General features: G+C 36.8%; 1 protein-coding gene across 4 annotated transcripts in view; it reads left to right on the top strand.

The window, feature by feature from the left end:
• Nucleotides 1-24,971, top strand: part of SPOCK3 (SPARC (osteonectin), cwcv and kazal like domains proteoglycan 3) — a 209,056-nt gene that overhangs the window by 77,835 nt on the left and 106,250 nt on the right. For 3 of the 4 annotated variants that reach the window (XM_051618874.1, XM_051618872.1, XM_051618873.1), the window contains one exon: nt 24,759-24,873. In XM_051618874.1, the coding sequence (XP_051474834.1) occupies nt 24,759-24,873 (115 nt within the window). Of the gene's footprint in view, nt 1-8,492; nt 8,554-24,758; nt 24,874-24,971 lie in introns of those variants that run through there. The other variant, XM_051618876.1, reaches the window with a different exon arrangement.

The raw sequence follows: 24,971 nt of genomic DNA, 5'->3' as shown, positions 1-24,971 counted from the left end.
CCATTGGTTTTTACAGGGGCTGAGGTGAGGCTGCCTGACCTGTAGTTACCTGCATCTACCTTCTTAAAATTTATTTAAGATGCTAGCTTTTTTACCCAGTTCCCAGTAGTTCCCCTGGTGCTGTTAACCATTTTTCATAGATACAAACCATAGCTTCGTAATCATAATGCCCATCTCTTTCAACATGCTTGGGTAGATTGCCTCCAGCCCTATAGACATGATCTGATCTCTCTGTATAATCTGTTACTCTACTGCCACTCTTGGCTGTCCTTCTCCAGACTGTGGCATTGTATGCAGAGGTCAGGGAATGAGTTTTCAATATTATCTCAACTCTGCACTACAGCTCCTGTAGTCTAACAAACCTGGTTTAAGGCCTTCCTTACAAGCTGAATCTTGACAGCAGAATAGAAGGAGCATGACCAAAACTTCTGTATGTTTGTAGTGAAAAGATTGTTCATTATTTTTTTATTCATGGTGAGAAATAGGAGATGCACTTTTAAAGGAACAATGTTAAAAATTGTAAGGGGATTTAGGAGTGTATTATGTTTTTGCTTTGATAATTCTTAATTTTCAAAATGTTTTTCAGTATTTTCTCAGTGTTTCTGAGTATAAGCTTTAGTGAGCATTTGTTATTTCTTGGCAAATTATTTCAATGCTGTGTTGTTCAAACGTGCTATTAGTAATGCTACTAGTACCAAATAGCCTCCACAGAAATCATATTAAATGAGATCCGTGAAACAGAGAGAGCGAACTGAATAGTGGTGGCTCTTAGCCCAGCCTCATCAACGGTACTAGAAGTGTGAGGCAAAGAAAAGGGAGTGGGATAAACATGGAGTGTGGGGAGGTGAGTGCCAGAGTAGCTGTAAGCAGCTATTGATTTTAATTGTGCTGTGCCAGTCCTATACATAGAGGCCTTGGGGAGCGGGAGGAGCATGGCCTAGGAGCTTGGAAGCAGCAGAGGAAGCTGACATCAGCCTACCTGGAGGCTGGCACTCAACAACTAGCTAGTACCCTTTCAGATGTCACTCTAGCACCCCACTCAAGGAGGCTAGGAGCCAAACAAAAAGGACAGGAGGTTTGTAGCAAGGCTCAATCTCTGAACAGGTGTTTAGGTTCTTCACTGCCAGAGGAGCTCTGCTGATACTACCCCTGTGGTGGTTCGTTATTTTGGACTGTGTTTTCTCATGTTGATTCTTTTATTTACTAGGCTGATGTTTTAAGATTACCTGATTTCCAGAAGTACTGGATATGATGTGTCACTGCCTTTATCTGTGTCTAAGGTGATTTATGTACTGGACTGCTTCTGGTGGTTTGTGTCTTAACTAATCTGGGAAAAATGAGTCAAATCTGACAGTCACCTTTCTATGCTAGCCTGTGAAAAATTATAGACTTTGTTTTTCCTTATTTGCTAAGTTCAGGTAATAAATCTGATTGTTTTTTTGGTAAACTTTGATTCAGTAAAGAAAGGTTCCTTCTCTGTCCTCCTTTGGTGTCTTGGAAAGGAGTACTCAAAGGTGGCATCTCAGCTCCTGAGAAGAGGTATATTGTGTTGAGAAGAAAGTATAAAGCCAAAAACTTCTCTTGGCAAGGTCCCTGTCTTCCTGGAGCTGGTTCTGCTCCTAGTCTACTACTGCAGGTCCTTAGCTGTGTGGTCTCACATAAAGTATGCAAATATTATGCCACTGATTAAGCAACCTATTGAATGCATCTGGGACAGTTAGTAAAAAATGTGCACAGGAGCACATGGGCTGTCCAGGTTTCTTGTCCTCCACAGATACTCTGAGACATGTAAGATTCTGGGATAGTGAATATAGTGTTGAGGAGTGTGGTAGCTACCTTTTTTCCTTGAGTGCACTGTCCTGTAGTTAACTGGCTAAGCTAATGCTCCACATTTATACAATGAAGTTGTCAGATGTCTATGCAAGCCAGCAGAGATGAAAAGCAGCATCTGATTAGCAGGCGGGTATCCCAAATGCTGTCGAAGAGCATGTCTGTGTCCTGGATGAAGATTCCAGACTGGCTCAGATTTCACATTGAAGAATTACCCAGTACATTTTATTGCTGTAGCACTTCTCCATATTACCATCAATGTAAGACTCTACAGGGTAATGGGAATCTTGCCAACGTAGAACTGAAGGTCCTGGGACAAGATGCAAGTGGAAAAAAATTTTCACACACTGTTGGTGCTAACTTTCTTTTTCCAGCACTGAAGAGGCTGCAGCAGAGGTATCAGGTGACAACCCCACCACAGCTCTTTCAGTGAGACTTAAAGTATAAATGCATATTACAGAGTCACTGGGAGAGTTTGGTGCAGATGAGTCAAACCCTCTGCTATTGGAGAAATGCAAAGACATGAAGGGGGCAGGTACTTGGTGAGCTCATCTGCTGAGGAAGTGAGCTTGAGGCAAGCAGAGGGGTGTGATGTGAGACTATAATGTATAGGCTCATTCTACAGAGAAAATGTGAACATGAAAAAAGGGCTGCATTAGTTTAATCAATTTTTTTTCAGGTTAGCCTTGGTCTGAAGAACTGTTTTTCTTGCTCTAGGACATCTGCTGTTCTCTGAGTCAGTCTGATGCTGTCTACCATGTACCACTATATTCTTTGGCAATATAGATTTCTGTTTGATAGTAATTTAGTGATGTCAGTATTATATGGCAGCATCTACAGAAAAAGTTAGAGGACAGATCAATAAAATTATGTAACAAATGCTCTACACAAGAAAGAAAATTAATAGGATCATATTTTGGTATCTCTATTGAAAGCTGAAAACTTCTGCTGCGTAATCGTATTATCAGACATACTTTTCCAGGAAGTTTTTTCTCCCTCTTTTACTGTACTTAAATGTGGCTTTCTAACTAAAGTAGCAAATGCTTTTTAAGAAGGAGGAAAGAAGAATTCACAAGAATCATGGAATGTCTTGAGTTGGAAGGGATCTCTAAAGGTCGTCTAGTCCAACCCCCCTACAACAAGCAGGGTCATCTCACACTAGAATGAGATTGCTCAGAGCCCCATCAAGCCTGACCTTGAATGTCTCTAAGGATGGAGCCTTCACCACCTCTCTAGGCAACTGGTTCCGGTGATCCACCACCCTCATATTTAAGAATTTTTTCCAAATGTCCAACCTAAATCTGCCCTTCCTCATCTTGAAACCCCTTCTCCTGTGGTTACGTGCCCTAGTGAACAAGTCTTCCCCAGTCACCTTATAGGCCTCTTCCAGGTATTAGAAGGTTGCTATGAGGTCTCCCCAGAGTCTTCTCATCTTCAGGCTGAACAACCCCCAACTCCCTCAGCCTGTCTTCATATGAAAGGTGCTCCAGCCCTTTGATCATTTTCATTACCCTCCTCTGGACACACTCCAGCAGGTCCACATGCTTCTTGTGTTGGATGCTCCAAAGCTGGATGCAGTCCTCTCTAGAAGAATCCAAAAAGAAGCAATAAAACTATTTGGGGCAAAATACCAATTTATTTTTTAAGCTTTTCTGATTAAGCTGATTTTAGTAATGTTGCATTCTTTCTCTATGGTTTTCAGATTTTCAGACTACATGCACGATACTTTTATAATTTACGCCATTAAAAAAAATATATATATATTTTTTAGTCTCAAAGTGCACATGTAATAGAAGCCTGAACTTCAATTCTTAGAAACATTTAATTACTATGACCTTATGCATAAACATGCATAATTTTAAGGCATGGATGTTAAACTCATTGAAATCCATCATGCACGGTTAATAGAAGTGCTTTATGTGTCTTTCAGACTAAGACTTGAAAGAATTACTGAAATTTCGCAGAGCTTGAAGTGTTTTTATTTCAAGTGCATGGATGCCTCTAGCTAGAAAATGTTTTAAGAGTGGTATGGTTACTATAACAAATTTGTGACTATTCCATATTTTTTTGCAACATGCTGTTAAACATCCTCAGGACAAAAGGCTAGGAAGCCTCTGAAAAAAATCGGAAGTCATAGTCTCTCCTGAGGCCTTGCATTTTTATTTTTAGATTGTTAGAGTATACTTTAGCTAGAGATGCTATGATGCTACTTAGCCTGCTGCCAACACCAAAGTATGTGGTGAGGTTGACATGCTGGAGGGAAGGGATGCCGTCCAGAGGGACCTAGAGGCTTGAGAAGTGTGGGTTTGTGGAAACTGCATGAAGTGGAACCAGGCCAAGTGCAAGGTCCTGCACCTGGGTCAGGGCAATCCCAAGCACAAATACAGGCAGAATGGAGAATGGATTGAAAATAGTCTGGAGGAGAAAGTCTTGGGAGTGATGGTGGATGAGAAGCTCAACATGAGCCAGCAATGTGTGCTTGCAGCCCAGAGAGCCAACGGTGTCCTGAGCTGCATCAAAAGAAGCATAGCCAGCAGGGCCAGGGGGGGGATTAAAGGGCTGGAGCACCTCTGCTGTGAGGATAGGCTGAGAGAATTGGAGCTGTTCAGCCTGGAGAAGAGAAGGCTCTGAGGAGACGTTATAGTGGTCTTCCAGTGCCTGGAGGGGGGCCAACAGGAAAGCTGGGGAGTGACTTTTGAAAAGGGCTTGTATTGACAGTACAAGAGGTAATGGATCAAAACTGGAAGAGGAGAGATTTAGGTTAGACATTAGGAGGAAATTCTTTAGTGTGAAGGTGGTGAGACACTGAAAGAGATTGCCCAGGGAAGCTGTGGATGCCCCATCCCTGGAAGTGTTCAACGCCAGGTTAGATGGGGCCCTGAGCAACCTGATCTAATGGGAGGTGTCCCTGCCCATGCAGAGAGATTTGAAACTAGATGAACTTTAAGGACCCTTCCAACTCAAACCATTCTATGATTCTGTGATTCATTGTAAACTGTGTATTTGTTAATTATGTTTTAAATTTTGTATTAAAATTATTAAAGATGAGGCTTTGTAGATTTTATTATCCTCTTGATGATATTCTGAAGAGGATGTTGAACATTGTAATAATCAAACTCTTACTGAAGATCATGAAAATTCTGAATGTAACAGGAAGCCAGGTGATAGTTAAATAGCTTAAGGAATATTTGTAAAATTGTGGAACTGCAATTTATTGAAGCAATTTCCTTCCTTAATCTGAGAATTTATTTTGTTTTTGTTTTAGAGGGACATAAAAGTTTAATGTATCAATAATTGACTTTTTTTAAGTAACAGATGATATGAAAAAATAACTCTTTAGGAAAATTAGTATTGGTATATATGGTGTATGGGTATATATATTTTGGATTTAAGATAGAAAATTCCATGCAAGCCTTAATCTGTTTAAACCATAGTACAAGTAAAAAAATCAAACACACCCTCACCTAAAAAAAAATAATGGAGGGGTAGGCAAAATGGGGAGAAGAGTACAGAACAAAGGAGTGTTACTGTGTTGTGTATAGATGCATAATGCTGCTTCATCTTGAATGCCCTGCACTATTCTAGTCATACCCTATAAAAGAATAGACTTGGAAAAGATTCAGAAGAGGGTATTGAAAGGTGTGATGTGGCTTTGTAGGCAGAAGTAAGTCAGCTAATGAAGACTTTTACTTTTAGAAATGCCTGAGGGATATTTGGAATCCATGAAGCTGTCTACATTATAGAGATGAACAAGAATTGATTTATCCTCTGGTTGGTTTGAGACCAACTTGAGAATGTGTAAGCCCTACTTCTACATTCTTCATTAAGCATAATGTGAGATGCTTTCCCTTAGAAGGAATTTTGGTCTCACTTAGAATAACTACTCTTTGTTCTCTTAGCCTCATATTCAAGTTTTTCAATTTTTTCAGTGTTTTAATAGTAACCATGTTGTCTGAACAGGCTCATAGTGGGTGGACAGTACTGATTTAGTAGAAATGGAAAGAAAATCTACTACTTTCAAGTTTTTTCAAGAATTGTAAGTCTTGTCAATGTGGTATGATTCATGGAGCAGCATTGCAATAAAGCTGGCTCTAACCTGTTCATGACACCATTGTAAGAATAACACCTCACAGTTAGAAGGAATATCATCATAGAATCATCATAGAATCCTAGGGGTTGGAAGGGACCTCGAAAGATCATCTAGTCCAACCCCCCCTGCCAGAGCAGGGTCACCTAGAGTACATCACATAGGAACGCATCTAGGTGGGTTTTGAATGTCTCCAGCAAAGGAGACTCCACAACCTCCCTGGGCAGCCTGTTCCAGTGCTCTGTCACTCTCACAGTAAAAAAATTTTTTCGGATATTCACCTTGAACCTCCTATGCTCCAATTTCCACCCATTACCCCTTGTCCTATCACTGGTCATCACTGAGAAGAGCCTAACTCCATCTCCCTGACACTCACCCTTTACATATTTGTAAACATTGATGAGGTCACCCCTCAGCCTCCTCTTCTCCAAGCTAAAGAGACCCAGCTCCCTCAACCTTTCCTCATGAGGGAGATGTTCCACTCCCTTACTCATCTTAGTAGCTCTGCGCTGGACTCTTTCCAGCGGTTGCCTGTCCTTCTTGAACTGAGGGGCCCAGAATTGGACACAATACTCCAGATGCGGCCTCACCAATGCAGAATAGAGGGGGAGGAGAACCTCTCTTGACCTACTAACCACACCCTTTCTAATGCACCCCAGGATGCCATTGGCCTTCTTGGCCACAAGGGCACATTGCTGGCTCATGGTCATCCTCCTGTCCACCAGGACGCCCAGGTCTCTTTCACCTACACTACTCTCCAGCAGGTCAGCCCCCAACCTATACTGGGACATCGTGTTGTTCTTCCCCAAATGCAAAACTCTACACTTCCCCTTGTTGAATTTCATCATGTTTCTCCCCGCCCAACTCTCCAGCCTGTCTAAGTCTCTCTGAATGGCAGCACAGCCTTCTGGTGTGTCAGCCACTCCTCCCAGCTTGGTGTCATCAGCAAACTTGCTGAGGGTACATTCTATACCCTCATCCAGGTCGTTGATGAAGATGTTGAACAACACCGGTCCCAGTACCGACCCCTGAGGGACTCCGCTAGTCACACACCTCCAACCAGATTCTGCCCCATTGACTACAATTCTCTGACTCCTTCCCATCAACCAGTTCCTAATCCACCTCACTACCTGGTCACCAACCCATACCTGATCAACTTATCTACAAGGATGCTGAATATAATGGAAAACACTATTGGAATTGTAATTTCTGTTTCTCTCTTGCATTATTTTTAAATAATAATTTTATATGCTAGTCTGTATTTATTTACTTTCAAAAGAGTAATTATAAAGGGGAATCACATACACTGTTTAATAGATTGTTAATCTTTACAGCATGAGAGTAGAGGAATGCCTAAGTATTGGTACAGAGCTATGGCAGCATTCTCCATTTCCAGATTCTGGTAATTTCTTTTGTCCTCTTTCAAAGCATGCATTCCCAAACCAACATTTTTAATAACAAAACATCATCAGTGAACTGCAGTTTAGGGTTCAGTCACTTTTTTTTACCCTTTGAAGTAAAACTGTTGAACTATTAAAACCCAGAGTGGTTTTTTTCCTGTGAAGATGTGCTTTATGCTTGATAATTTTTAAGTTGTGATTATTTGGCTTTGTCAACTGTATAAGACTCACATTTCCCTAGTAGTTCAATTTTTTATAAATTCCAGTTTCTTTACTATGGTCTTGGTGATCTTTTAGCAATTGAAATGTATGGCCTAGATGTGACAATACACCTAGTGCAGTTTGTGAACATTAATTTATGTAGACATTAAAATGTTCAGTACAGTCTTTAATGTTTTGTTCTGGAGAATAGTAAGTTAAATTAAGATATAACAATTCTAGTAATTTTTCTGGTCCATCTATTATTTAAAGTGTGCAGATCAATTTATTTATGTCTCAGCTATGAATTTGTAATTAATTATAAAATTTCTTAAAATTTTGAAAGCAATTTATTTAATTCAAGGTTTTCCTTCTTGAAGTGGTAGCCTAATACAGCTGATGACATAATTAAGAGGATATGTTATGTTTAGGATGGTGATTGTAGGAAATCGAGCTAATTAGACTTATTTAATGACAGATGTACTGATGCAGTTGACAACTGCATAGTAGAGTATTTATTTTTCTAAAATTCATGTATCATTATTTAAAATGTAGGTGTGTTTTATTGGTGATGACTTTAAAGCTTTGGTTTTGAAAAAAAAACATCAGTGGAAAGCATGATAAAGTTTTTCAATATCTTCAAGTTCTAAGTACAGGGAAACTAATGATTTAAAAGCAATGTTAGAAACATTACCTACATAAGTACTGTGAGAAGTACTTTTTCTGTTTTAAATGCCAGTAAGTAACATGGTTTGAATAACATTTTTATGTAATGAGTGCAAACAGTGTCTGAATTACACTATTTTATTCTGTATGACAAATTTGTCCCATTATGATGCCTGTAATCTTTTTCTCATTTATTTTTTCATGCTTGCCTTTTCTAGGAAGTAGAGGTTGGTATACATATTCTGTCTTTCATGGTCCTGTGAGTTTTTCATGTATACATAGATCTCTTACATTTTACTAAATGTAGGTTGTTTCTCCCTCTCCAGGATGATTATTTTCGTACATGGAGTCCGAGTAAACCATTTGATCAAGGTAAGATTCTGCTACTGGTCATCTGTATAGGATAAAATGAAAGTATTTACAATTGTGCTCCTGTTCCAAAATAACTATAGAACTCTGTGAATTTGTGTGATTTTCTCCCTCTTCAAATGATTGATTTATAGAGGGTTAGAAATTCAGCTTAAACATCGTTTTTGTATCTGATTTTTGCTAACTTCTATTGATTAGAGGCCAAGTTGGGCAGCATCGGGAACCTCTAAAATAGCTTAAAGTGTCCCTCACATGAACAAGTTCATGGGCTTTGGGAGGTTTGGTTTAGTTTTGTTTCATGTTATTTAAATATTTAAGTTAAGCACTGTTGCATTTTCAGTAGGACATTTGAGGAAAAACAGGCATGCAATGTGATATTTGTCTTCTGCAGTTAAAAAATTCATTAAAATATTGAAAGTCTCTTTATATCTGGCTGATGAAAGAGGATCTAGAAAAACAGTTTTCAAAGACTGTTATGTTCAAATGATCTGTCTTGAGGCAAAACACAGATGGAATTTTGAGAAATGCTACAGTTTCAGCAGCAGTTTCAGCCTTAGAATAATTTGAGCAGCCACAGCAAATTTTTACATTAAACATTCCCTCCCCAGGCACTGCAACTTAATATTTACTGTCAGTATAATCCACTTCATGTCTGCTGTTTCAGCGTGTATGACTGAACTTGTGAACTGAGAATCTTGATACATATTTTTTTTAATTGCTACAAAGAGTGCTTCAGAGACTGTTTTCTGATAACACCAATGGCACAAATGCAATGAAGAAACCATGTAGAGGCTTCTACACAAGAGATTGAGATAAAAATGTTTACTCAATTGAAAGAACTTTCTCTATAATGGATACTGACTTTTGAGGGAGTTCTGTAATTAATTGTATTTTACTACAACCACATCTCTTACAGATGGACTTTCCACCATATTCTGTGCGTTTGTCACTTTAATCTAGGATTACTGTAGTGAGCCTGTGAAAAGAAATGCCTTAATTTCTTAAATGTACCCGCCTCATTTTGTGGGAGAGAGGAGTGGAGGGAAGGGAAACAAATCACTTTTATGTTATCACGTGAACATGAATTGTGGTGATTTTCTTCTGCTTTGGTGGAAATTGTCAATGTTATTTTGGAACCATGGCAGCCTGAGTATTTTAGAACTTTGCGATTTCACAGGCCATGTGTCTCTCCTCATTATATACTAATATATTAAGAAAAAATACTTGACTCAAGTCTTCTGACTTGTTAGAGAAAAAAAAAATACTCCTCTGGTGAAGTACCTCATCTAACAAACATGCTTATCACTTCAATGCAAAGTAGCTTTGGTCTGTTCCTTTTATTCTTTGGGTTTTGATAGAGGGGCGTGATCTCAGAATAGGTTTTTAGTATGAAAAATGGAATAGCTTATTTTTTATTTAATGACTTATTGGTGGCAAAGTCTCTAATCAGAGACACTGAATTGAATATACTGTAAACTTTGCTCTATTTCTTTTGTGATCACACACTTTATATGTTTTAGGGGTTTCTTGTTTTGTTTTCAATTGACTGATAGTTTTTCAGAAGTTACACTGAAATACTACATTTTCCACCAGAGTCACACTTTTACACCCTCTGGCTTGTTCTATTACTCTGAGTTCTTTAGGGAACCTGGTCTTGACATGTCTAGAATAATTTTCTGAAATTAAAAATAAGGCAGCTAAGAAAACATGTTAGGGTTATCTGTCATACCTTGTTTGCAAAACGCATTGTGTATTGGGTAGTGATTATTTTAAAAGGATGACTACAGAGTTCAACTTTCTATTTTCATGTCCTTGTAAACTGAAAATTAACATTGAAGAGTGAAGTGCATTGCTGAGTGGTTCTTTTATCTACATTTTACTGTGTAATTTATAACTGAAAGACAAAGAATGCTAGTTGGGAAGACTAATTATAATAAAAAGTTGTATAAAAAAAAGTGAAGTTTTATTATTAAAAATGTTCCCAGTGTCTTAATTTGTAAATCTATTATTTCATTAAATATCAGCAATTTTTATCTGCTAGTGCACTGCTTTTCAGTAACTGCTACAGTCTTTGTATTGAATTTAGCAATGATACTGAATTGAACTGTATGTCAAAAGATTTATAGTTTCTCAAGAATTAGATGTTTTCCAGACTCTAATTGACATACAGCTATTCTTCATGAATCACAGACTTGCAAGCTGTTCTGGGCTATTTTTTAATGCTTAAGTAGCATTCTGGTCTACATGTGGGAGATATACTAAGAGACAGAAGAATTTTTCCCAGTCAATATCTTGGTCTCTGTGTTGTCAGAATTGACTTACACTTTTAAGTATAATGGGAAATGATTTTATGAAACATAGAAAAATATTTCCAAGAATAAAATTTAATTAAGGAGGTACTGGGTACTTCTCATACATTCAGATTTCTCTCATCAGCTGGGAAAGGTGATAATGTGTGATATTTTGTGGGAAGAGCCATTCATAGTGTAAAAGTGTGGCAATCTCACAAATGTCAGTTCCTTAGGAGTGAATGTAATGTTCATGATTCATTGAAAAAATCAGGTCTTCTGTGATTCCCTATGTTTTGCCAATTTAGGACATATATTAGTGGCAATCAGCACATTTATTTATTTTTTTCCCCCTGGTGTTATTTAATGAAGTAAAAAAATGAGACTTAGTCAACTATAAAAACTAAAAAAAGTTTTAGGAATACATTGTAATAGTTTCCATAAGGGTTGTTCCAGGACTGTGTCATAAGCGGTGTTTCCACCAGCACCATTCCAATGGAGTTGTTTACCACATCACTACAAAGTTTAAAGTCAAATATATTTGAAGTGTTCATTAGCTTTTTTCACCTCAGTAACCATACATGGACTTACAGGTTTTTAGTCTTTTTTGTTTCTTTTAGGAAAGTGAATTATTCAAAGCAATAAACGGGGACATCATGAATGACTGACTCTTGAGTCCTATGATCTGTTGGGGCTTGTTGCAATCCAAGAAATCTGTGTTAGAGAATCTTTACTAAGGTTTCAACTTCAATCTTCTGTTATTGCCATTCTGGTTTGTGCAGCAGCTGCTCTCTCAAGTGTGAATATTCTGTAAAAAAATGTTCTTCCCAAATGAAAACAAACTTCTGGTGGAAGGACAGTTTTTGAAAATGTAGAGCTAAACTTGCAGTAAGAGACCGAAATTGCTCACTAAGGATGGTGTTTCAACAGGAGCAGTAGCAGCTTTCTACGTCTGTTGTGTTAAAGTTTGTAATAGTACTGCTGAAGATGCAGGCAGGTAAGTTCTTTGAGGACAGGAATAAATAATATCCTTAACAGATCTCTTATCAGTGTTTTATTTCCTTTGATTTTCTTGTTTTGTCAATATTTGTCTTTTTGGAAACTTACCTATAAACCTGTGCAAGTATGCATTAAGCAAGGAATCTTTTTTGGCATTAAAAGTTCTGAAGTCCAGGTTCACTGGACAGGGTATTTTCTTCTATGTAGTATTAAATAATGGATTATAGGAACTATTAGTGCTTTTGCAGAACTTTTTTTTCGGGCTGATTTAAAATACAGCCCCTTTACATGATGAAATTACAAATACAATTTGCAAGTTTTAAAATATATGAACAAAATAGTAAGACCTTAAAATGGCATAAACCACAGCTGACTGTGGTTTGTCACGTTTTGACAGGATCGGCAATTAAACCAGCAACAACAATGCTCTTGATTCCCCTACCCTAGGTAGGGAAAGAGAGAAATAACAAGGAGAGAGACCTTCTGGATTGAAAACTAAACTAGACAGCTTTAATTACACACTAATGATAAAAGAAAATATGTACAGATATATACAAGTATGTGTAGGAATGTACAAAGCCCTATTGCCTCTCCCCACCCCCAGCAACTCCCACAGCATCTCCTGAGCTGTGAGTGGTTCTGAAAAGTCCCAGAGTGCTGCCGAAGGGAGTGGCAGAGCAGAAGGGAGCTGAGGGGAGAGTTATGAGAGTCAGGAGTATACAGGTCTGGGGATCAACAGTGATAGGTAGATGGAGTCCTCCCCAGACACCAGCCATGAATGGAAGAGAAGGGAAGAAGAAGCAGGAAGGAAGTTGTCTTCCATGATCTCTGACATTACACCAAGCTTACGTAGATATATGGAATGGTATACTTTGGTCAGTTTTGCTGTCCATCTAGTCCACTCCTCTCTACAGGAGGGCTCCAGAAATGACTCTTCTGCTCTTGGTAGCATCTGTAGTGGCAAAGCGGAGCAACCTTGGTCTCTTGGCAGTAACATAAACATTCAGGTATTATCAGTCCATTAGCTGTAAAACTTGCTGATATTTGAAAGACAGCTTACTGAAGTAAAACAAACAAACAAACAAACAAAATTTGCTTAATCCTGGCTCAAACCAGGACACTACATGTTATTGAGGTGATGGTGGAATATTTAGCTTAATGTCTGTATTTTCAAATTGTTAGTTGTTATTTTAAAAATTCCACCTCAGTCTCTGTTACACTGAGCTTGTATTTGTGCTTGGGATTGCCCTGACCCGGGTGTAGGACCTTGTACTTGGCCTGTTTTAACTTCATGCAGTTTGCACAAGCCCACGTCTCAAGCCTGTCAAGGTTCCACTGGATGGCATCCCTTCCCTCCAGCGTGTCCACCCCACCACACACTTTGGTGTTTTTGGTGAACTTGCTGAGGATGCACTCAATGCCACTGTCCATGTTGCTGACAAAGATGTTAAACAGCACCGGTCCCAGCACCGACCCTTAGGGAACACCACACATCACAGGTCTCCATCTGGACATTGAGCCGTTGATCACCACTCTTTGAGTGTGACCATACAGCCAGTTCCTTTACCCAACAAGTGGTCCATCCATTTAATCCATACTGTTTCAATTTCAATAGCAGGATGTTGTGTGGGACAGTGTCAAAAACTTTGACACAGGTGGTGTTGGTTGCCCTTCCTTTGTCCACCAATGCCATGACCCCATTGTAGAAGGACAACAAATTAGGCAGGCAGGATTTGCCTGTGGTGAACCTGTGTTGACTGTCACCAGTCATCCCTTTGTTTTCCACATGCCTTAACAGGGCCTTCAGTAGGATCTGCTTCATGATCTTGCTTGGCATAGAGATGAGACTGGCTGGTCTGTACTTCCCTAGGTCTTCCTTTTTTCATTCTTGAAAATGGGAGTTATGTTTCTCCTTTTCCAGTCAGTGGGGATTTCTCTAGACTGCCAAGACTTTTCAAATATGATGGGACAGAGGCTTTGCAACTTCATCAGCCAGTTCCTTCAGGAGCCGTGGATGAATCCCATCAGGTCCCTTAGGCTTGTGCGCCTTCAGGTCCTTCAGATGGTCACAAACCTTCTCTTCTCCTACGCTGGGGAGATCCTCCTTCTCACAGTCCATGCCTTCACTTTCTCTAACTTGGATGGACAGATCAGAGCCTTTGCCACTGAAGATTGAGGGCAAAGTAGTCATTGAGTACCTCAGCCTTCTCTATATTCTGCATGGCCAGGTTTCCAGTTTCTTCTGAATCAGGCCCTCATCTCCCTCATCTTTCTCTTATTGCTCACTTACGTGCATGTCCAAGCATTCCAGGAGGTTAGCCCTTACTGTGAAAGTGTATAGTGATACTTACTCCAAAATCTTAAGTTATTTTAAAAGGTGGAAGGAAAAATACTGTGACTTACATTGCAATCCACCAGTGCCATTCCTTAAAGCAACATCTGACATTTGTCCAAAGAGTGCTGGTTCCAAATGAACTGGCTTTTGCTTATATACATATAAGAGTGAAAAATGTATTTAAATAAATGTTTTGATTGTATATGATGATACATATATACACACACATGCCCATGTAAATGTTATATAAATATCACAAAGTAACTTTTTTATAAGCAGTCATGTGGGGCAAGTGTTTATTGTTGGAATAAATCTGAATGTTCTATTAATCTTGTTTTAGTTCCTAAAAGGCAGGTTTTGTCCTTTCAGTGGTTCAGAAATGAGCAATTGGGATGTTTTGTGTTTCAGAGTAATTCAAGTTGAATATATTAGTAATTATGATGTATGTTTTATCTGTCTTCTCAAATTAAATCCCCACAATACTTGCTAACTTTTTTTCATCATATACCAATTTTACAACAGATAAAAACATACAGGACACTTTCGGTACATTTTATTTTTATACTACAGATGGTAGCAGAGATAGGAAGGTGCAGCTATTAAAAAAAAATTGCATTCATGCAGACCCTGGAATCATTTTTTAAAGTGCAAAGGATGCTTTCCTTTGCTCATTAGAAATACCTTGGAGGAGCACTGGAGTATTTAAATGTAATGGAAAAAATACGAAGTGACATTTCTATGGAGGATGAATAACCTGAAGGTATGGTTGGTGTGTAGATATATTTACAGTGTTTCTTTTAGACCATTCCACTGTGTTATTTTTGGTTTTTATAGTATTAGGTTATACTGTTTACAGCAGAAATGTTATAGATTCCATTTTTTATCAGAAATTGATTTTGAAACTATTTCACTTCTCATTTATTGGAGTCTTTACCTTTTAGCTCTTCATGCAACTATGCCTGCTTCTGTAATAATTTGGGTAACAAAGGATATGCAAATACTTGCAAACACAGCTCTCTTTGATTTTGGTACTGTGAACTGAAAGCAGTTAAACACATATTTAGTAAAATAATTTGATTCACTTATTTGCAAACCCTGCAAAGTTGTAAGGGAGTTTAATGACTATCCATTAGTTGAAGACTCTGAAAACAGTCATGTAGATTTAACTTTGCTGTGTTTGAGAGATACATTCATGATCTAGTTATTATAGCAAAACTATTGATGTTTTAAAAATAGAAATACATATCCATCACTTCCAAGATAAATTGCAGTACTTTGCAATTCAAATGTATCACGTATCACTTTAAATATTTCTATTATCTATCCTATAAGTATCAGTCTTAATAGTAAATAAACATGAAATATTTTTAGCAGCTTTTCTGTTATGTTCTTTTTGAAATTCTTAGTGCCTCCTATAAAGACACCATTTCTTTATCTGAGCCAACACTTCGATCTGATGAACAGCTTCAAGCTTCAGATATTTGGTATGTTTAGGAATTCTCTTCATCAAGAAGATACACCAGATCCTATGTTAAACAGATTCCCACTGCTTTTATTACTTTCAGCCAGTCATTGCCTGAGAAGATCTTTCATATATGTCTGAAGAATGCTTTTATGGTGCTTTTTCCTCCTTACCAGATGCTGTGCTTTAGTGGTTCTTTACCTCTCTTATAAATTTCTCTACTGTGGTAACAGCATGAAAGTGCCTTGTCCTGCATGACTCGGTCTTGGCTCCTAACTCAGTTTCACTAAATAGTGCACATCTGTTTTTCTAGTTGTGGATCTCAAATTGTTTCAGTATTTATTTCTGTATTTCTAGAATCATTGAATGTATTTCAAGTTCTTACAACTATTTTAAGAAAGGCTATATAAAGCATTTTTATTGAGGCTAAAACCAGCCCTTCACAGAAGATTTTGCTTGTATTCAGTAGCAATTTAACCCCTTGTTCCTGCTCTCTTTCCATCCTTGCTTTATGCCCTGGTTTTGTGTCTGTAGAGTCACTAAGTCTTGAACCAACATAGCATAAATAAATTTAAAGGTTGAGTTTTGTGTTATTTGTTTATTTTTAACCCAGTTAAATAATGAATTTTGGTAAACATTCAGTTCCATAACTAGTAACATTAGAAAAGTGATAATGTCACGCAAGGCTAGGTAGATGTAGAACACCAGACCTTCTTAGTCTGGCAGCATGCTGAGCAAGGGGTATGTGGAACTGTTTCTTTGTATTTCACAAACCTACAAACTTTAGTCCTGCAAATCAAACTTTATTCCCCATAACCTTTGCAATGTATTTTATTGTTCACTATAGCATTTTTTCAATTGTGGCTGAGTAATGACATGAAGCTATTGCAGTCCTTCTACCTTCTCCATATCAGAGGTTGCATTCTACCACAGGCTATAGTAAATTCCAGCTAATAATACATCTGGAAATGGCTTCCCTTTAAATCTTTTAGAGGGGTAGTAGAAAAGATTTATGAAGCAGGTTTCAGAAGATGATATACAGAAGATGATTCTATAATTTTTCAAGTCCTTCTACTTATGTCTACTTTGCTGGGATGTCCCAGGTAATGGTCCTGAGTCATGGGTGTTATCCTTGTCTGAGGACTGTGTGCTTGAAATTTTTTTAGTGTGTTTTAGGACTGCTGCTTCTTTACAGGCTAACTTAATGGCCTAATGAACTTTCTTACATTTGCCACAGAAATTTGGTAAGAAATCTAGTAAAATAGCTAGTAGAGGTAGTTATTAAGAAAACAAAATTTGAAATTGCACAATGCTGTTTTGTGGTGAGGGGAAAAAAGAAATAACTTAAAAAAAAAAAACCTCCCAACAAAGAATGTGAAGAAGAAAAAAGGCTATACATAGTTTTTCCTGAATTTAGATAGAAGAGTAACAGTTCTTAAAGCATATTTAAAATGTGTGAAAAGTTGCCCTTTTGACCCATTTTTATTTAACCACGTCATATTTAGAACTCTGTTTTCTTATTTAAGTTGTTTTCTTAACTGACATGTTTCCTGTGTGCTTATCTAATCCTGTTTGTCATATACATGACTCTACTAATTTGTAATTTACAGTGTATAAAAAAGTATATCCCAAGACAAATAAGTTGCAGTATGGCATTGGCATGTAAAATCCTTGTTAGTAACATCAGCATTGTTCTTGCATTTTGATGGACAAAATTGTGAGAGAACAATAAAATTTCAGGATTGTACCTGAAGTTCTTATATAATTAACAGGAATTATGGTTTTTTTTATAATCTGTGAAGCTTTAAGAAACCACTTGACCTCTCATGTTAGAATCTGCATGACCAGCAGTAAATAGTTTTATTATTTGAACCCTGAATGTATTAGGTTTGAGAATCGGTGAGATGTACTAAAGAGCAGATCTAGAAGTTAAATTTTTATTATTTTATTTTTACTTTTGTGTTTGTTTGTTTGTCTGTTATTTGGTTTGGTTTGGTTTTTTGTTTGTTTGTTTTCTCCAGAGAGAGTACTTTAAGTGCTTTAAATAAGATCAGAAAATAAAGGAAGCATATACTTCTGGAACATATACTCTGCTTTTATATACTACCTAATATGCAGTTAAATACATTCAAGCTTTGTTTATTATTTAGTTAGGTTTCAATTAGAATGAAACTTTCTCTCCCTGTAAGTTATCTCCAACTCACAACTTTTAAGCTAACATTTCATTCATAAAAATGTGCTCATGGATATAAAGAAATTGATTGTCTCATGAATTAAAACATATGCTGTGAGATGGATAAGTCCACCCTTAAAAATTTCAAAACAGCACTTAGCCTAAACTGCAAAATATCTCTGTATATCAGATAAAAGATGAATCTTGGTACTATAAAAAATATTTGTGGTAGTAATAAGCCTAGGTTGTTACTAAAATGCTCACTGGTATTCATTACACACTTTTTCTGTATTTATCTGTCAATGCGAAAAATAAGTCTATATTTAGTCAAGGTGCCTTTTGGAGCGAATGGCCAGGTTGGCTGTGGAATGAATGCGCTGTCTGAAGTACTGCATACTCTGCTGCTTACAAGTCACCTTGCTTGATTTCTTATCTATTGTGTCTTCTCAGCTACTCTGTGCCCCATCTTGTTCATGTACAGGGAATACACAACTTCTTCCTTTTCTGTTCTGTGCCAGGTGTTGATAGCCATGAGTCAGGACACAGGTGCATACTCAAAAGTGACTGAAATTGTAGATTTCTTTATTACAAGCTAGTAACTGCAGAACAACTGTAGTTCTGTATTTCCAAACTACATGGTTCCTTCAATTTGGACCAGAAGTGTTTCATGCAAACATGAATCTTGTGATCCCAGAGAAGTCCTGAATTCACATTACAAAGTGAATTTTTAATTGAGTAGGTCCAATGTCTTAATTTGACAGAAGATACTTGCTTTCTGGTTTGGTGCTTTTTAAAATATTTGGAGGGTTTTGGTTTTTTTGTGTTTGCTTTTTTTTTTTTTTTACAGACTTGACATATTTGTGGTAGCTTGTATCAGTGAATGTTCTTTAAATACTAGAAAACTGAAGCATTTGAGGTTTGGTTTAAATTTCAGGACTTGGAGCTCAAACTTTTCATTGATGGTTTGTCTGAGCGAGGATGTATTTAAATAACTCAAATTGATGGGCTCTGTATATTGTGATGCAAGATGTGATTTCAACTTCTTTGACTTCTTCAAAATACATATGTATATTGCTGCTGTATGAGATATTTTGTATGAATAGTCTACTGGATTCTGATTCAATTGGTCTAAAAAATGTAGAGACTGGAGTACAGTAAAAAAACCTCTGATTTAAATGCCCTCTTTTAAAAACATAAAAATACATAATTAAATTCAGAAATGAAATATTTGAAGAGACTGGAATAATTAAAATACATTATATAGCATGTTGTTTTGCAGGAGTAATAATCTTGGCATGTGAGATAACAGGTGGGAGAAGTTTCAAGAAGATGCCTTTCTTCTGTCAAAGGTATTCAGGCATTTCTTTCCCTTGATTGGCTGAGTTGGAAAATCCAGAAGTTAGTTCTGATGCAGCCAGCGTGTCTCTAAATTATGATTTAGTGTATCTAGGAAAAGATAATGCCTAACAGTTTGCTAGTGATATATTACTATTGGAAACTTCCGAATAGTATTGTTATTTCTTTTTGCCAAATCAAGCAAGTGGACATTGTGATTAAAAAAAACATGGTTTCACTAAAGCTGCTTAAATCTTTAAGGATGCCAGCCAAGTATGTATGTGCATTTCTACAAATCAAAGCTGTTTTGGATGTTTTTTGCAGAATATTTGAGAATTTTGTATTATATATAGAAGAAACTGGATATAATTGTCTTAATTTTGTTGTCAGTTACACCAGTCTCTTAGTCCAAAGTAACTCTGTTCTTTGGCAACTTAAAATCTTTTCTGAATTTGCACAGATATAAGTAAGGGTAACATCAGACTTTTACTTTGTGGCCTTTCTCATTTACATCAGCTTTTGAACTACAAGTAAACTGTTTTCTTGTAAACTTTCAAGGAATTCCCAAAAGAGAGAACACAACATTACGAGAATGTCTTTGAGCAGAGCTCTCAGATATTTCTGAGGGGGCAAATTTCTTCTAATTTATAAAATACAAAAACATTACTGCTAACCATTTAAAAAAATAAAATGCAGTCATTTCAGGCAAAGACTGTCAAAGGTAACTAGGGATTTTGGGGTGTCTTACCTCTTGAGGGCCAAAAGAGCATGTTTGGTTTTTGGTTTGGTTTGATTTTTGGTGCGGTCTTTTTGTTTTGTTTTTTTAAGTTGTACTACTAATCATAGGAGTAGGCTGCTCAAATGTCTTTTGAAAGCACTCAATGTTTGAGAAGTTTCAAGTAAGTAACTGCTCTTAAAATCTGAACAGGAAAGTTTTAGATTTCATATTCCCCCACTCACCCAGCCTTGCTTGAAACCTGAGAAAATAAGTAGGATTAAGTGTAACCTTCATTCTTAGAGAAATAGTAGATATTTTATACTGTTGTAATACTTTTAATGATAATTATATTTTTCTGCTTTTTGAAACTTAAGTAACATGACATTTTATATTATTTTAGGGGAAATATGTGGACAAACGTTAAGTATGTATATAGGCAAATAACATATAGCGAATGCATTTTTCTGAATATTAGGAGCTAAATAAAGCAGAATATCATAAAGTTAATAAAGCTCAGAGCTGCATTTCTAGAAGCTGGCTGCATCTGACTTTTTAGGAAGTCAACTGATACATTATAGACATTAATAAAGAAATTATTTCTGGCAAACATTAAGTAAACATTTATGTGTAGAGACTCCTTACCTTAGTGGAAACTATCACTCACTTTTAATGACAATATAATTGTGCTTTACAATCTACATTTTTACTTTGAATTATTGAGAAAAAAAACAAGGTCTCTAGCCTTCATGATTCTTAAGATATTTTAGTAAATGTGAATTGGATAAAATTCAGATTGATGCCTGTTTCATGCTGAAAAAGTAGTTCTGAGAGGTGCAGAAATATCTCCACAGTGGAATTTTGACATTTGTATTTTTGATGAACATTGTACTGTTTCATTGCTGGTTATTTAGCAGAAATAGAAAGGAGTATCTGTGTTGTCAGTGCAAGTCTGCTTACTCTGAGTGAGCTGGGGTAAAGTAGGCATGTTTTGTCAGGGACCGCGACATGATGCCATGAAGAATTAAAGATGCAATGCCATGTATTTCCTGAGTTAACTGAGTTACATGTTTGGATGAAATAATTGGTGCTTTTCATGAAATAAGTGTATGCATTTTCACAGTAGTTTTAAGATATTTAGAACATCTCCAGGGACAGAGTAGACATAATCAGATATGTCCCTGCTTTGTAAGGGGAGCCCAGTTCTTCCCTAGCAAGAAAAACTTAAAATTGTAGTTGTGGAAAATGCTTTTCTTGTAGTCTAGCCTTCATTTTCTATGGCAATTGCCTGTTTTTCTGTTCCAACTATGAACTAAAACAAGTGGAAAATAAAGGCAAGCCATTTCTATGCTTTCATAAATATCTAATATATTTTTTTTTTAGTCCTTTCAAAGCTGGGCAAATAACTACTACAATCCATAAGTTTACAATTTTTTAAAAAACACATTTAAAATTAAAAATGATATTGTTCAAAATAGATCAATAAAATTTAGACCCGAAGTATTTCATAGTATAGGAGTGAATAAAGCATGTAATGTTGAAAGAAAACCAGAATTGCACTGCTTTTCACAGTTTATAGCAACATTTCTTTCTGTATTTTATCCTGTGGCTTGCAAAAGTTTCAGTCCAGACAGGTACTGACGCTTTTTACTTTCTTACATTCCAAAAATCCATATTTTTCTAGCAGTGATTTTTTTTTTAGGTCTCTCTCTTGCTTTTTTAAGATACTGCAAGTTTTCAAAAAATGTGTCCAAGGGCATATATGCCTCTGTGACTTCTGTATCACTAAATCTGTTTGAGTAATGAAGAAATTCTTGCAAAAAAGCTTTGGATAAAGTGAGGCCCTGTCTCACAATTAAGATGAGGAAAAAAAGACTTCTCTAGGGGGTTAACAGCTGACAGAGAATGAGAAGTCCGTCAGGTCACTGAGTGATAATGTGAGTTTATGTCGATGACAAGATCATGAGTGTTGAATATGCCTTTGAATCTTAAGATGGTCTTTGGATTTTGACAGCCATGTCTCTGCTAGCTTACTCACTCTGCAACCCCTTTACTGACACAGTCCCAAAGTAATTCCTGCTATATAATTAATGAGCGTTTGCCACACTTGAGGTGACCAAGACTTTCATGCAGGGCATGATAACCACTGAGTCAGCAAAGACTGGAAGATCACAGTGGTACTTGGCACTGTAGGTTTTGGATATACTGTAGAACTGATTCTGTCCTGCTTCCAGTCCAAGTGGTATATGTAAACCTCTGACAGGAGAAATCCCAGTGTAGCTCAGGATATAGTTCACTTTGGAAATGTCCGATACAGTTCTCTCACTCAGACTCTGAGCTAACTGTCAACTGGTAGCTATAAAGAAATAGATTATTTCTCAGAGGTATTTCTGAGAAGTTAATTAACTCACTGGTGTATTCTCCAATGGCTAGTTGGGAGTGATGATGTCAAAAATCCCTGAAACTTCATATCTCTGCAGCTGGACAGAGTTGCTAAGGCAGAATCTTGTGTCTGAAATACACAGTTGTGTGTACACAAACACAAGGTTTGTTCAGTACTTTTCTTTGGTTTATAGAACAAACCCTGACGCTAACAGAACTAGCTGATCAACACTGACTTCTCTGTTTTGATAGCAAATGAAACCAGTGTATGCACTGAACATGCTATCAGCCACATTTATGGGCAGGTCTTTCCTTTTTGTAAGCTGTTAAATTTTTCTTAGAGAAGTTTACTTCTGATCATGGAGAACAGAAGAAACATAACTTTCCTTTCAGAGAATGTGTACAAATAAATATTTTATAAGCAAATGTGAAAAACAGGGTAAGAGCATTTCTGAAATACAACAGAAGACTGGACTGTAATATGTTAAAGTGAAGATGAACATAGGAAAATTGAATTTTGTTGTTCAGAACTTTATTGCTTGATTTTGCAATTCATTATTTTCAGTAGGGTCTCTTTAAGCCAGGCTTTGGTGTTTAACTTAGGAGAATCATAGAATGTCTTGATTTGGAACGGACCTCTAAATATCATCTAGTCCAACCCCTCTACAGTAAGCAGGGACATCTCACACTACAACAGATTGTTCAGAGCCCAGTCAAGCCTGACCTTGAATGTCTCCAGGAATGGGCCTCCACCAGCTCTCTAGGCAACCTGTTCCAGTGATCCAGTGATCATATTAAAGAACTTTTTCCTAATGTTGAGCCTAAATCTACCCTTCTCTAGCTTGAAACCATTACCCCTTGTCCTATCATTACATGCCCTTGTGAACAGGTCTTCCCTACCCTTCTTATAGGCTTCTTTCAGGTATTAGAGTGGGTTGTTTGTTTTTTTGGGTTTTTTGGTTGGTTCTTTTAGGACTTAAAAAAAACCCACAAAGACTAGAAAACCAACAAAAAACAAAACCAAGGAAACGAAAAACCTATAGGATTGAAAAAAAAAAAATTTTGGAATATTTAGATCTGCTGGAAAATCCCATGAAGGTCAGAGAAGGGAGAAGCTGTTTCTTGTGAGAGCATAAATTGACATAAAATTTTCTGTATTATCGTATAGGCATGGTTACTCAGGAAATATGCTATACAAATTTAACAATAAGTAATAAACATGACTGACTCTTCTAGTATCGTAGCCCAAAATTAGAATTTGTATATTGTAGTGTAGTTCAAAGATGAGTATGGATTGGCAACTAAATGACCAGTTACAAGAAAACACACAAAGCAGAAATAAGAGATGTAAAATACTGCAAGTAGAATTTGTTTTTAAGGACGGAGTCTTACAAATCACTTGCATAATTACTTCATTTTACTAAAGTCTCGTCTGAGTTACAATACCTCAGTAAATTCAGTGTCATTGTTCACCACATAATGTTGAAAGAACCGATCTCTGTCTCAGGAAGCAAGAAAGGGGAGCTACTTTCAAGGTAGATATAAAAGTATTTGGGGATTGCAGTGAAGAAGGCGATTGTTTAAAAAATGTGGTGGTTAGTGCTTTCTTAGTTACACAACAGCAGCATTTAGCTCACAGATACTTTTCATCTTCTCTAGGTTAAAGTGGACCAGCACATCACCATTTATGTCTTGTTACATTATTACTGTGTAGTGTAGCTTAGCAGACATTATGTCATAGTAGGAATGACAAGAAATGGATTGAGTGGATTTATATATTTTTTTTTTTTTTTAATTAATATCCTGGCTTACTGCTTTTAAAAAGATCTTGTATGTGGGAGATGTGGCAGCCAACATCTGAATGAGGAAATGTTCCAAACTCTTAATAAAATGTCGTTTGCCTTCATTACTTCTTTTTCATTACTTTTTGGCTTATGGTTTTCATGTGATTTCAGAAATGCAGTGGTTTCTGAGATATAAAAATCACAAACCTAATTCTATTTAGAATTGATATGGCTGAAATGGGGAACAGCAGGCAACAGAATCCAATTCATTATTGTTTTCTTTGTGAACTTGGTGCTCTGAATGACACAAGGGGTATGCAAACCTCCTTAAAGTACTAAGCAACTTCTAATATTAGAAAGTGTTTTTAGCTACAGTAAAAACCAGCAGCCTTTGATTGCCTTTGTAACAAATGTTGACCAGGAGTGAGTTGGATAGGGTATTTACTATTTTTATAAACAAAAAAACCACTGGTATTTTATAAAAATTAACAGAAATGTCTATGTTTCATGAGATCTGTTTTCCTTTGTAAGGAATTTTATACTGCTTCATTTTGCTTTATCATTTGGTGTACTGTATTTTATCCTGAAGAAAATCAGTGCCTGTCAGGCTGGCATGCTGCACAAGCAGCAGGCCAGTCCACCTCCATGTTCGTAGTGGGTTTAATGTGTGGTGTATGTCTTTTCTTAATTACATGTTTCTAGATAATTGTTAACAATTTTTAAAATTATTTTTAGCTTTAGATCCGGCTAAAGATCCATGTTTAAAGATGAAATGTAGTCGCCATAAGGTCTGTGTTGCACAGGATCAACAGACTGCTGTTTGCATTAGTCACCGAAGGCTCACACACAGGTAAATATTTTAAAAGCTAATCCTACAGACTTTTTAAATAGTGTTCATGACTGACTTTAAACCATAAATAAGCTATAATTTGTTTAGTTATTTAAGAA

The sequence above is a fragment of the Apus apus genome, chromosome 4, assembly GCF_020740795.1.
Source record: "Apus apus isolate bApuApu2 chromosome 4, bApuApu2.pri.cur, whole genome shotgun sequence".
NCBI classification, from domain to species: Eukaryota; Metazoa; Chordata; class Aves; order Apodiformes; family Apodidae; genus Apus; species Apus apus.
Note: the sequence above shows the minus strand (reverse complement) of the source record. Positions and strands in the feature narration are given on the sequence as shown.